The sequence below is a fragment of the Emys orbicularis genome, chromosome 14 (genome assembly GCF_028017835.1).
Source record: "Emys orbicularis isolate rEmyOrb1 chromosome 14, rEmyOrb1.hap1, whole genome shotgun sequence".
Classification (NCBI taxonomy): Eukaryota; Metazoa; Chordata; order Testudines; family Emydidae; genus Emys; species Emys orbicularis.
This window is the reverse complement of record NC_088696.1, coordinates 35,076,654-35,089,961: the sequence shown is the minus strand read 5'-3', so window position 1 is coordinate 35,089,961 and position 13,308 is coordinate 35,076,654. Positions and strand designations below refer to the sequence as shown.

General features: G+C 46.4%; 1 protein-coding gene across 1 annotated transcript in view; it reads left to right on the top strand.

Moving 5' to 3' along the window:
* Positions 1–13,308, top strand: part of HSF4 (heat shock transcription factor 4) — a 33,608-nt gene that overhangs the window by 5,901 nt on the left and 14,399 nt on the right. The window contains exons 2-7 of the mRNA XM_065416867.1: positions 335–443; positions 3,207–3,334; positions 3,878–4,002; positions 5,062–5,137; positions 8,172–8,236; positions 13,031–13,130. Coding sequence (XP_065272939.1) covers positions 335–443; positions 3,207–3,334; positions 3,878–4,002; positions 5,062–5,137; positions 8,172–8,236; positions 13,031–13,130 — 603 coding nt within the window. The remainder of the gene's footprint in view (positions 1–334; positions 444–3,206; positions 3,335–3,877; positions 4,003–5,061; positions 5,138–8,171; positions 8,237–13,030; positions 13,131–13,308) is intronic.

Below are 13,308 nucleotides of genomic sequence, written 5' to 3'. Positions count from 1 at the left end.
AGGAAGTCCATATCATTATCTCCATTTTGCAGCTGGGGAAACTGAGGCACAGAGCAGGGAAGTGACTTGCCCAGGGTCACCCTGCAAGTCAGTGGCAGAGCCCAGAATAGAGCTCAGGTTTCCTGAGTTCAGTATCCTATCCATTGGATCACACTGCTACCCCATACTCGCCACCATTGCATCTCAACCTCATTGTATCTGATCACCTTGACAGTCACGGCTCTAAGTAATTAACTCAATCTGGCCATCTCCCATTTCATTGGCTCGCACATGCCTCTGGGGATTCCAGAATTACTGTGTGATTTTTTTTCTTTTCTTCCTGTCTTCTCTGCAGAATGGCACCAGCTTCCATGTTTTCGATCAAGGTCAGTTTGCCAAGGAGGTGTTGCCTAAGTATTTCAAACACAACAACATGGCCAGCTTTGTCCGGCAGCTGAACATGTGTAAGTAAAACTCCAATGCCTGAGTGCACTATAATGGAGACATCATCTGGGAAAGAAGGGAATAAAATAAGCATAAGAATAACAGATAAATTTAAGTATAAAAGCCAAGACCCAGATATGAGACTCCGCGTTCCACAGAGGCTCAAAGTGAAGGGCACAAGAAAAATGATATGGATTAAATTCTTTTTCTTAAATAATTTTGCCTTACCCTTCATATTAAGATTTAGCATTTCTGCAGCAACTAATGTACGATAATATAAATGAGATGGTGCCAACTGTGTGTGGCCTGAATTATGTGTCTAAATGAAGGCCTTCCCTTGTAAAGACAGAAGGTTGTGCAGTATGGATAAAGAATTGTTATAGAACGCTGCAGATTGATTAAAGGCTTCTGATGAATTCATAGGTCATGAGAAAGGCTTGTTACCAGAACGCAGGAGTGAGATTTCCTTGTGCTGTATTTATATTAGAGCACACAGATTACTTTAATTGTAAACAAAGTTTCCATTCCAAAGTTTTCGGCTTACAGTCAGCCTGATGACACATAATTTGTCATTTGCTTTATATAACATGTTATATCAGAATTTTCAGAAACCCTATTGATATTCTTGCCCAGTAGCAGAATCTTAAAAGCACAATCTTCACCCATGCCCAGGGTTTGGTTGTACTGAGAACAGTTCTCATCCGTCCTCAGTAGGAGGTCATTTTTGTTAGAAAACCAGTTTTTATATGCCCCTTGACTGGTCACTTAATACATTTTCCTCTATGTTATATAGCAGGGATAGGCAACCTATGGCACGCGTGCTGAAGGCGGCACGTGAGCTGATTTTCAGTGGCACTCACACTGCTTGGGTCCTGGCCACCGGTCCGGGGGGCTCTGCATTTTAATTTAATTTTAAATGAAGCTTCCTAAACATTTTAAAAACCTTATTTACTTTACATACAACAATAGTTTAGTTATATATTATAGACTTATAGAAAGAGACCTTCTAAAAACGTTAGAATGTATTACTGGCACGCGAAACCTTAAATCAGAGTGAATAAATGAAGACTCGGCACACCGCTTCTGAAAGGTTGCCGATCCCTGTTATATAGCATATTATGGCATAGCTCATAGTTTAGGCCAATATCCGAGAGTCCCAGGTATGGTTTAGATAAGTGGTTTAGATAAGTGAACACAAGCATCCAAGGAAAGATTTTCAGAGGCACAAAGGGCAGCTAGGTGTCCAACTTTTGCTGAAAGTCAATGGCACCTAACTGATTTTTACCTTTGAAAATCTCCTACTAAATCTCTCTTGTCAAAAAATCAGAGTGGAGATTTTGTAAGAACTGGTCTAGCCCTTCCTAGTATTTTGTTACTTCCAGGCTTGCCAAAACTATGAAGAACAGTTCATGGGGGGGGGGGGGGAATAGAAAAATAGATTTTAAGATGTATTGAGTATTTTTCACAATGGCAGGTAAACTATTGTTATCAGCTGGGTGAAACCTTGTCATGGGATTCAGAGACTCTGGTGTGAACTCACCCTATAGTTAACATAATTGTAAGCATAAGCCCGACCTAAGTCAAAAGGAGTGCATGAACCTGCCCAGGGGCTTTGCTGAATATCATTTTGGGGAAGGGTATATGCAGTGCTTAATTTGCAACGAAAGAGGTACCGGGGCTCAAGCAGTTAGGTGCCAGGGCTCAAGCAATTTTTTTACTTTCATAAGTGACTAAGCAAGCCCAGAGGTGCCAGGGCTATGAACTTCCAAGCGTAAAGGTTTATTCTGTGTAAATAAACAAAACTGCACCAGCTTATCTTCAATTTCAACTTCCAGCTGCAACACCCACAGGGCCTCAAACAGTGACTAGCTGCTAGGGGCAACACTATCACATGCTTTCTTTATTTTTAATACATCTGCAAGGTATTAATATTTTGAAGCACTGGTTGAAGTTTCAACAGCATTTCACGTGTCCCATTCCTAAAAATCCTCAAGCAACTACAGAACATGTGATCTGTGTCGTTAGTGTTTTTTGGGTAACAAAATATCCCAGTAGTAGGTGCTGGATTTAGGGGGTGAAATTCACCCCTGTGCAGAGGCCAGCACAACACCTAGGCACTGCGTATGTCCTATTTTGAGGGCTTAAATAGAATGTCAGAGGTGCTTTGCCCTCTGCCTGGTGATGAACTCCAGCCTTAATTACATTTTTATTTTTCACAAAAGCGTTACAAGGTAAAGGTGGGCTGTGGATGTTTACATGAGGATTAGAAATGGCCCTTTCAACTGTAGGCCAGCAGTTTAAATGCAGCCTAGGTTAAAAAATTGTTTCTATCCAAGATCTGTTCAGTTGCCCATGTGGAATGAGTGCTAATGGGCAAGTTGGTAACAAACAAGAGTCACCATCATTACAACTGGCACTAATTAGCAGCCCCATTCAGCAGAGAGGTGCCAGGTTGAATTGGTTGTAGAGACTGTACTACCATCTCAGCAGGTGCCTCCAGTTTGGGGTTTGAGGTGTATTTGGCTAGACAAATTAGCATCTCTGGCCCATCTCTGCCACTGGCGTGTTAAGGACCATGTGAGCTAACCAATGAAGGGTTCGCTCCTTGCAGCATATTTGCAATATCTAGGACAACACTCAGGCAGAAATTAGGAGCAGGGGAAAGAAAACTACACTTGAAAATCAGTGGGTAATGGGGGGAAGGCTAATTCAAACATTGGGATTCTTTGTTCTTCCCAATCTATATGATCTACATGGTTCTCACCAGTTCTGTTTACATTTAGATGGCTTCAGGAAAGTGGTAAATATAGAGCAGGGTGGCCTTGTCAAGCCTGAACGTGATGACACTGAGTTCCAGCATCTTTATTTCCTACAAGGCCACGAACACCTCTTGGAACACATCAAAAGGAAGGTGGGAATTGAGTGAGAGCTGCACCTCCTCTCCTGGGGCGCTGATGTGCATGGGGTCTAATTGTGTCATTAGAGGAACGGGCAGGGTGATGGAAGGCTGCTAGAAAGCTTGCACCGTTAGCTAACCTCACTTCCTAGAATCGCTGACATTAGGGATGTAGAAGGCCTGGGTAGATCATCTAGTTCATCTCCTTAGTGCTAGTGCTGGATTGATCCTTAAAGTACCATTTTTGTCCAGTTCAGTTTTAAATAACTCCAGTGATGGGTCTTTCACCACAGCTACTAGGATGCTAGTCCCTAGCCTAATAGACCTCACTATTAAAGAATTTGTCATGCTCTTCAGCCTCTGTTTACTTTCCAATGCCCCTAGCTATGACCCTTTGGGGCCACCCCGGACTCTTAAAATGGTGTCTCCTGTTCCAATATATCATCACTTAATAGCCCAGGCTGTAGCTGATACTCCTGCTTAGAAACCATTGCAAAGCTCTCATCCCTGTGCATAACGTCTTGCGGTAGTAAATTCTGCCTCGTGTGCTCTTCTCAGGTCTCTGTCATGAAAAGCGAGGAAACGAAGATGCGCCAGGAGGATCTCAGCAGGTTGCTCTACGAAGTCCAGATTCTGAGAAGTCAGCAGGAGAACATGGAGTGTCAAATGCAGGACATGAAGCAGTGAGTTGATCGCATTCACATTGTTCCTACGTGTTTGCTTCGTGACATAGCTGCAAACCCTGGGGAGTATTTGTAAGACCTATGGACCTCTGGGAATTATATCATGCACATCCAATACGATCTTTAAAATGAATCCCCTCTGTGCTATAAACGTTTGTTTTATGTCCAATGAAGTATTGGGTTTTGGTCTTCCTTTCCATTTTGAATTTATAAAAGGAATTTAAAAATAGCATTCAATGAATTAAAATCACATGCCACAAATAATGAGAAGTGAATAGTCAACATGAACAGACTGCAAACAGGCTGAAAAATTGTACTTCCAAACTATTCCACAAATCCCTACAAATAATGGTATCAGAATACAGTCACAAATGAGTGGTGGGCAAATAGGGCTGTATTCGCTGGCTATTTTTACCCAGTGAATTACTTGACCAGCTCTGTCTATAACTTGTCTTGTGCCAAGTTCTAAGGCACTGAGAATTATGGCTGTTCTGAGACCACTGCACAATGAAGGCACAGAAGCATGCACTAAAGATGGAGCCTCCGTGCTGGATTCACTAGTTCTTAGCGTTAAAAAGAAGACCCTTGAGGCCAAATTTTCAAGAAAGCCTATAAAACTGCTCACATAAAACCTGTGCATACAAGCTATGTGTGTAGGTGGACAATTTGATTTGCAGACACAATTTGAGAGGTCCCTTTGAAATATCGTTTCATTGGGGTTGGGAGGGATTGAATTTACAGGAGTGCCATTTCAGTTGAAGTGGAAAGAAGTATAGTGTTGCCAAACCAGTCAGAAATCACAAATGATTTTGGATTCTTTTTATTTGCCGTACGTTTGTTGAACCTTTTGGGGGTTGTATTTTCAAGCTTTCTCTGCAACCAGGAAGGCCAACTACTTATTTTAAATAGATATAATATGAAGGTTGAGACGCTCAGATAATCACGTCTCCAGCATCTGGGGTTTTAAGAAAAGATACACATCTCACACAGTCGGCCGCGGCAGCGAACGCCAGGCCTGTGGGTGGGGATGCCTGTGTGATGTTTCTGTTTCCCTTTCAGACAGAATGAAGTCCTGTGGCGGGAAGTTGTATCTCTCAGGCAGAATCATTCTCAGCAACAGAAAGTGATCAACAAGGTAGCGATCAGCCCAGCTCGGCTCAGATAACCGTAAAGTTGTATTGAACTGTGTTATGCAGACTATCAGAAAGATGTAGTTAAGTCTCCCTATTCCTGTCCAGAGCCTACATTATATTTTGTTCAGTCTCTGTCATTGCCATGTATGTATTTTCCCTCTTTCCTAATTCCACTGCACATGGCTCTCCTGAGTGCTAATAGGAGCTCTGCGTGACAGGTGGAGAATTGTATCACCTTTGGCCATATCTGGTTTTACAGCCAGGCAGCCCTAGGATAGCATTAGGGGAGCTCAGACTCAGCGTCTAGCTCTGTGCCCATGTATAAAGAAGGGTAAAATCCTTAAGCAGATGAATTTGTATTGCTCCTTAGTGATCACAGTGACTTTAGGCCACACTGTATGTAGGGGAGTCATGGGCACTTTGAGCCTGATCCTGTTTACATTGAAATCGGGGGCAAAGCTCTCACTGGTTTCAATGGGAGCAAGATGGGTCATTTTATGCATTTTCTATTTTATATGGAGATAGTCCTCATCATTAATACCTTGGGCTATGGGTGTCGACTACAGACTTTTGGGCTTGCTCAAATTTCTCCCTAGCTCTTTGTGCAAGTCACAGTAAAATCATCACAAAGCCTGTACATTCCCTAGGTTGTGCAACCCTTTCTCCCATCGGTGAGTGCCACTGAGACCAGTGAGCGAGGCGGGACTCACCAAGGGGAGAAAAGGTTGCACTACCTAGCCCGAAGCATAAGATCCTTGAGCCTGCCCCCACTGAAGTCAATGCTAAGAACAGGGACCAGGGCCGGCTCTGGCTTTCTGGCCGCCCCAAGCAAAAAAAAAACAAAAACCTGCGGCGCGGCCGGAGCCAGGGTGCAGGGGGACTCCCTGCCCTGCAGATGTGCCCCGGCTAGCGGGGGGAGAGGGAGGGAGCGGGGGGAGAGAGAGAAGGGGGGAGGCCAGGGCTTCAGTGGGGCGCTGCCACGCGGCCCCTCCCGCCGTGCCCCCTGCCGGGAGGGCTCCGCACAGCTCCGGTCGGCTGGGAGGGAAGGACGCTAGCTGCCCTGCCGGGCTTGCTGCAGGGCGCTCCCGTCCTCCACGCTGCTGCCCCGTACAGGGCGGTCGGAGTGGAACAACAACAACAAAAAGCAGCCGTGCTGCCCTAGAATTGGGCAGAATGCCGCCTCCTACAAGCTGCCGCCCCAAGCACCAGCTTGCTCGGCTGGTGCCTGGAGCCGGCCCTGACAGGGACTATCACAGATACTGCAGCAGTGTTATCTCCTCAGATGGGCAGAACTGTATGGTTTCTAACTGCAGTCGCTACACCGCAATGCTGTGCTTGTCCTTCTCGGACCTCTCAGTTAAAAACTGCATCAGCTTTTCTGTTGAGTGGTTCACATGACATTTTATGCACAGTCCGAGAGATGGGAAGGTCAAGTTTCCATAGATTTCAAAGAATCCAGGCCCAGGTGGAGCCCTGATGCATCAGTGAGAAGGCTGTGAAAGGATGCAAAGAGCCTCCCCCTCCCTTGTGCATGCAGACACAGCCGCAGTCTCTGTGTCTCTCAGTGTAATTTCTGAGGTGCACCGATCAGCTGTCCCCCCTCCACGCTGGACAGCAGAACTGGCCCGTTGCACCAGGGAGTGTAGAGGTGGCTGCTCTCCAGTCTGCCAGGCAGCTCCAGGATGAGTTCTTCAGAGTTATCTGGCTGGTAGAGGGAATTATTGGGTGAAATTCTAGGGTCTGAGTTATTGAGGAGGTTAGACTGGATGATCACAGTGGTCCCTTCTGGCCTTAAAATCTATGAATTCCTCCTGGAGCTTCCCCAGGGGAGGGGAGGCTCCACAAAGCCCCCACCATGGGGCTGCATATAAATGGCACAGCGAAGCCCACCGTCATTCCCTCTCCACCAAAGAGGAGTCACATTCTGATTCTAACACGATGGCATGGTAGAAGCCCCCCACACACTGTAGATGCATTTTCGCTGCTCTCTTTCTTGTACTGCAAGAAACAGGCACGCGATGGATGCAGGACATGATGCTAATACACAGTTGGTACCTGGCCCGCGGAGAAAGTGTTGCATTAGGCTTGAGTCAAGTGTCCTCTGATGAAGGATTTCTCACTACGAACGCATTCTTGCGTTAGGGTTAGTGTCTTGAGCAAAACAGGGTTAAAAATCCAGCAGAAGTGGCTGAGACGCCCAGTCCAGGACCACCCGTGGATATTGCCTTTTAATCTGTAAATAGCCCGTTACCTTATATAGAGATTGATTCTGGCCAAGCAGATCTGTATGCATTGATGCACACGGAATTATGTGCTTGCTTGCACACATACACCAGGTATGATGGGGTTAGTTGGGGACTGTGTATGCACATGGTGAGCTAGCTAGTCCTGTTCATGCGCACCTGGCAGTGAAAGAATGTGCACAGTTCCATGCATTGAAACACTACCTGAAAATCAGGTCCAGGTCAATATCCAGATTCGGATATTCCACCCCATACTAGGAAAAACTTTCTAACTCGAAGGGTAGTTTCAGTTCTGGAACAGGCTTCCAAGGGACGTTGTGGAATCCTCGTCATTGGAGGCAGGGCCGGCTCCAGGCACCAGCTTGTCAAGCAGGTGCTTGGGGCGGCCGCTCCGGATAGGGGCGGCACGTCCAGGTATTCGGCGGCAATTCGGCGGACGGTCCCTCACTCCGCCTCAGAGCGAAGGACCTTCCACCGAATTGCCGCCGCAGATCGCGATCGCGGGTTATTTATTTATTTATTTATTTTTGGCTGCTTGGGGCGGCCAAAACCCTGGAGCCGGCCCTGATTGGAGGCTTTAGAGAACAGGTTTGACAAACACCTGCCAGGGATGGTCTGCTTGGTCCTACCTCAGCACAGGACCCTTCCAGCCCACCATTTCTATGATTCTATATTCTGCATGGCAGATCCCATATCTTTGGGGTTTCGGTAAAATGGGGGAATGTACGTGATAAGAAAGGTGCTCTGGAGTGTGGAATGCTGATTAACACCTGACTTTGATCTCCCCTAACAGCTGATTCAGTTTCTGTTCGGCCAGCTCCAATCAAACCCCAGCGCCGCTGGGATAAAGAGAAAACTGTACGTACCCTGGTGTGGCGCGCACACGGACGGATAATGCTCACACTTCATTAAAAACACCAGCCCAGCTCAGAGTGGGGTGGGAAGTCACCTGACTCGGGCACCATGGCGATAACAAATGAATGGGGCAGAACTGCTGAGTCAGACCTGCTGACACTCCTCATTCAGTGGCCTTTAGAGAACCACCATGTCAGCTTGCTCTGACCTTTATTTTAATAATACAGAGTGAGCTGAAAGAGGGACAACCGAACTAACTGCAGGCCTGATCCAGCTCCCTTTGAAGCCAATGCACGTTTTCCCATTGGAAATCAACGGGAGCAGAATTGGGCCCTAGCTAACTAAAATAATCAGTTAATTAAAGTAGAGTTGCTGGACTTGGATGCATATAAAATAGTTCAGGTTGCATTTAGGATGCTGCTTCTACAACTATAATCTTAAGGGTAAATTACTGTTGTGTGGAAGTCATTGATGGCATGTACATCTTGTGAGACTTGCTCTTTATTATTGTAATAGATGCTTGGGAATAAGCCTATGTTGTTAGGGTAAAATTCGCCCCTGCGCAGAGGGTCAAATTCAGGCTTTATCTTGAGGTCTTAAACGGGCTGCGTGCTGGCCCTCGGCGCACAGGTGAATTTCATTCAAGGTGCTTGGCTACCACAGTGATGGGCTGATATGATAGATGTGGCCTGATTTCACTCTAACTTAAACCAGTATAAATCTGGAGTAGCTCCACTGAAGTCAGTTAAGGTACACCACCGTATCGGGGGAGTAAGTGAGAGGAGAATCTGGTGTATCAATTCTTGGCTATGAGTGTTAGTTGAGAACTCACCCCTTATTGAGAGCTTCTGTAACTTGCACGTCTATGCTCTCTGCCTCTATGTAAAGTCTGTGTAAGATTAGAGCTGGGCCTGAGTTGTCAAGTTTGGATCCAGACCCAAATACAAACTTCTCCACGTTCATGGGTAGGTGAATCCTGTCTTCCAGTTTGAACTCATCTCTATTTATGACCTATGGTAGCTGCAGTGACAGCATTCAGACAGAAGAGGAAGCACTTCTGTGTATTAGGATGAATTGAAGGAACTAGGAATGATCTTTTCTGGCTCATGGCCAGGAGATTACCAAGCACATGGGAAAGGGCTCTGCTCTCTGCTTTGTAGCTTGCTGTGGTTCTTAAATGAAAGCATCTTGTTAAGAAAGGACATTGTCTTTGAATGTGTCATGGACTGGCCTTGTGGTCAGAGTCAAGATCCAGGAGCCAGAGCCAAGGACCAGGACCCAAGAGTCCGGAGCCAAGTTGGGGAGCAGAGCACGCGCAAGGAAGCCACAGGACTGAGAACAAAGCAGGAACAGTGGTGGAGCAAGCTGGGAACAAGGCAGGCACAGGAATGATTGCAGATGTGGGCATAAGCATTGGACAGCTGCTGCCCAAGTCCTGGCAGTGCAGCTCAGTCACTCAGGCGAGCTCTCCGATGAAGGGTTCGAGCTGCAGTTAGCTAGCAGTAAGGTCATGGAGTCTGTCTAAGAATTAATAAAATATTGAGCCCTGAGGTAAGCACTGTCTGCCTGCTTCCGTGTTGTATGCAGTGTAGTGGTGGGCATGTTGGTCCCGGGATATTAGAGGGACAAGATGGGTGAGGTAATGTCTTTTATTGGACCAACTTCTATTGGTGAGAGAGACGAGCTTTCAAACTTGCACAGAGCTCTTCTTCAGGTCTGGGAAACTAATTGCCTATTCTACACCAAGCCTAGGCAAAGCACAGAGGCTGTAGCATTATTGAAGTCAGGCACTGACCATAGGTGCCAACTTTCTCAGGCGCCGGTGGGTGCCTGTGCCCCCCCATCCCATCCCCGTCCCTGCCCCACCCCCATTCCAACCCCATCCCCAAAGTCCCCGCCCTAACTCCGCCCCTCCCTGCCCCTATTGGATCCCTTTCCCAAAACCCGGACCCAGCCCCGCCTCTTCCCCCAGTGCGCCGCGTTCCCCCTCTTCCCCACTCCCTCCCTGCCCCGCGAATCAGCTGTTTCGCGGCGCAAGCGCTGGGAGGGAGAGGGGAGAAGCAGGATGCGGTGGCGCGCTCGCGGAGGAGGCAGAGGCGAGCTGGAGCAGGGGGGAAGGGCAGGGCCACGGGGAGCTCCGGTGGGTACTGAGCACCCACCAATTTTTTTCCATGGGTGCTCCAGCACCGGAGCACCCATGGAGTCAGCGCCTATGGCACTGACCATAACCTCTAGGAGATGGTAGTCCTCTCTGGTTTGAAAATAATTTTACTTACAAAACTTACAAAGTTTAGATAGTGCATGGAAATGCACAAAGATAAAGACACACTTGTTATTGCTAGATGTAATGGGTGTAACCCTATAGGCCTCCTGTGTTTCTGAGCTCTACTTGACTAACCAATCAGCTGATCTAGCAGAACTAGAGCCAATTTCTCTTTAAAACAAGAAAATGAGAGGGAGAAGCCAGGCAAATGTTGGGTTTTGCTGTTTGTTTGTTTGTTTTTGTTTTAAATATTAGCAATGATGAGGAAACTCAATGAAAAGAGGATGCAGAAAGAATGGGCTAACCTATAACGTTAGACCTATAGGTCAGTTCATTGTTAGGAGGATTTGTAACCCCTTGCAAGCTCAGCTGCCTGCCATTCAGCATCAGGTTCTGTTTTTCGAGGAGATTAATATGCTTGGCTGCTTTTTAAAAAATAATGTGCTAAGGTTTCCTGAAATAGTCAGTTTCCCGTATACCAATTCAAAACGTTCCCCATTGTTCTTTCCAGAGTAAAACAACTGGACTCCACCTAAGAAATCTTTCCAGTCGGACTTTCAGCTGTTCATTGCCCTTTTTCTCATTTATTATTTGTTACTATTATCAAGCACTGACAATGTGATCAACACCGTATAAGACAGAACAAAGACATTCCCTGCCCCATGGTACTTGCAATCTAAAGAAAGGCACAGAGGCTCTTAGGGGAGGAAGGATGGATGGCCCTGTTGTTAGGGTAGTGGACAGGGACTTGGTTCCTAGCTCTGCCACAAACATCCTGTGTGGCCTTAAGCAAGTTACTTAATTTCTCTGTGCCTCAGTTCCCCATCTGCAAAATGGGGGTAATACTTCCCTATTTCATAGTGGTAATGTGAGGCTAAATAAGTGTGAGGTGCTCAAATATTATGGTGATGAAGGCCATATCTTAGTACCCAAGAGAGATCAATTATAGCCAAAATTTTCAAAAGGGTCTAGTGGTCTTGGTTGCCTCAGTTTTCAAGGTCCCAGCTTGAGACCCCTTAAAGGGACCTGATTTTCAGATAATGGGGGCACAGCATTTTGTACTAATCAAGCCCTGTTAAGGTATTTCATTTCCCCCACCCCTTGCAAAATCGAGAGATCCATAATCACTTGTCACTTTTTAAATAATTCCTGAGTGTCATCTGGACTCGGGGGGCGAGGTACTGTGCATCGTATAGAATGGAAGCTTAACTGAGGATGGGGGAACAGCAATTGGCATTAACCCCCAGTCCTCCAAAATTCAGGTTGCGGTTTATCTGGAAAGTTGCATTCCCATGTATTCTATTCATTTTCTCTATTCCATTCATTAATAAATACCTTATTTCTGATCAGACTTCTACCTTTCTAGTGAAATGTGTATGTAATACTGATTGGATTGCCATGAAATTTAGACTCCAGTCTAACTGAGCTGAAATTTGGTTTATTGAAATACTTGGGCATTGGGTTATGTTGCATGTCTGGGCAGAATGGGAGTAAGACTCCAAAACAGAGCCCAGAATGTAGAAGAGACAACTGGATCTAATAGGCAAATTGCAGAAATTCACACAAAGATGAAATGGAGAAAAGATTTTCTTTTTAAACCTCTGGTGAAAAGACGAAAGCTGCTCTTGGGAAGGTCTCTACTGGATGATTGTGTCTCACTGGAACCTGGTAGCTTGACAGGGCTTTCACTGAGAATGAACTTCCCTTTAATAGTGTGGCTGAGGTAATAGGTTTTCTCTAGTATCAGTCATATAACCCCTCCCAGCGCTTAATTTAAATTATTAAAGGCATAAATATTGCAGCCTCTGCAAAGGAAAAATCAATAGGATGGATGCTTTGGTGGTCCAAGCCTCAGGTTTGAAGTACTGGACTTAGACCTCTGTGGAACTGCAACTTCTAATCCTGGTAGGAGTGTTTCAGATTTTCTGTCTTCTGTGGGCTATAAATAGAGTTCTGTGTCATTTACAGTGTGTGGATCTTTCAGATAAGACCTGGAAAACCAAGGTCCTGTGTCCTCTGCAGGGCCGCCCAGAGGATTCAGGGGTCCTGGGGTCTTCAGCAACGGGGGTCCCCGCCGCCGAAACCCGTCACTTCAGCGGCGGGTCCCGAGGCGGAAGGACCCCCCCGCCGCGGGTCTTCAGGGCACTTCGGTGGTGGGTCCCGGAGCGGAAGGACCCCCTGCCGCCGAATTGCCGCCGAAGACCCGGAGCGGAAGAAGCTCCAGGGGCCCGAGGCCTGAGGCAAATTGCCCCACTTGCCCCCCCCTCTGGGCGGCCCTGGTTCTCTGCATGGACATGAAAGGTCCCGTGTGCTTGGTGATCTATCCAAAGCTGCTCTTACACTGTATCTTTTCACTTTACTGTCCATGACCCAAGACAGGAAAGCACCTGACAACAGAAGAAAATAAGACACACACATTGAGAAGCTGCCAGCTGATACCAGCCACTGATTCAGATGTTTCTTGCACTCATACTTAGGTGGCAGACAGTTAATACAAGGCTGAGATAAAATATCTTTTCTCCTTCTCTCCACAGACCTCTGATGTTAGATGATGGAAGCTCAGCGCCACAAGTGTCCAAGTTCAGCCGACATTTGTCTGTGGACCCTCTTCATGATTCCTATTTCATTCAGTCGGTAGGTTCGCTTTCAAACACGGACCCTTGTTTCATTCCTTCTTTTTGTCATGGTGTCATTGTGAGAAAGGTGACATTGCTGTGCATGAACTATTAGCACAGGTAACTCTTTTAAATGAGAGTAAATGTTTAAAAGTGACCCAATGTGGCAAAAATGCATTGTGAAGAGAGAGATTTGC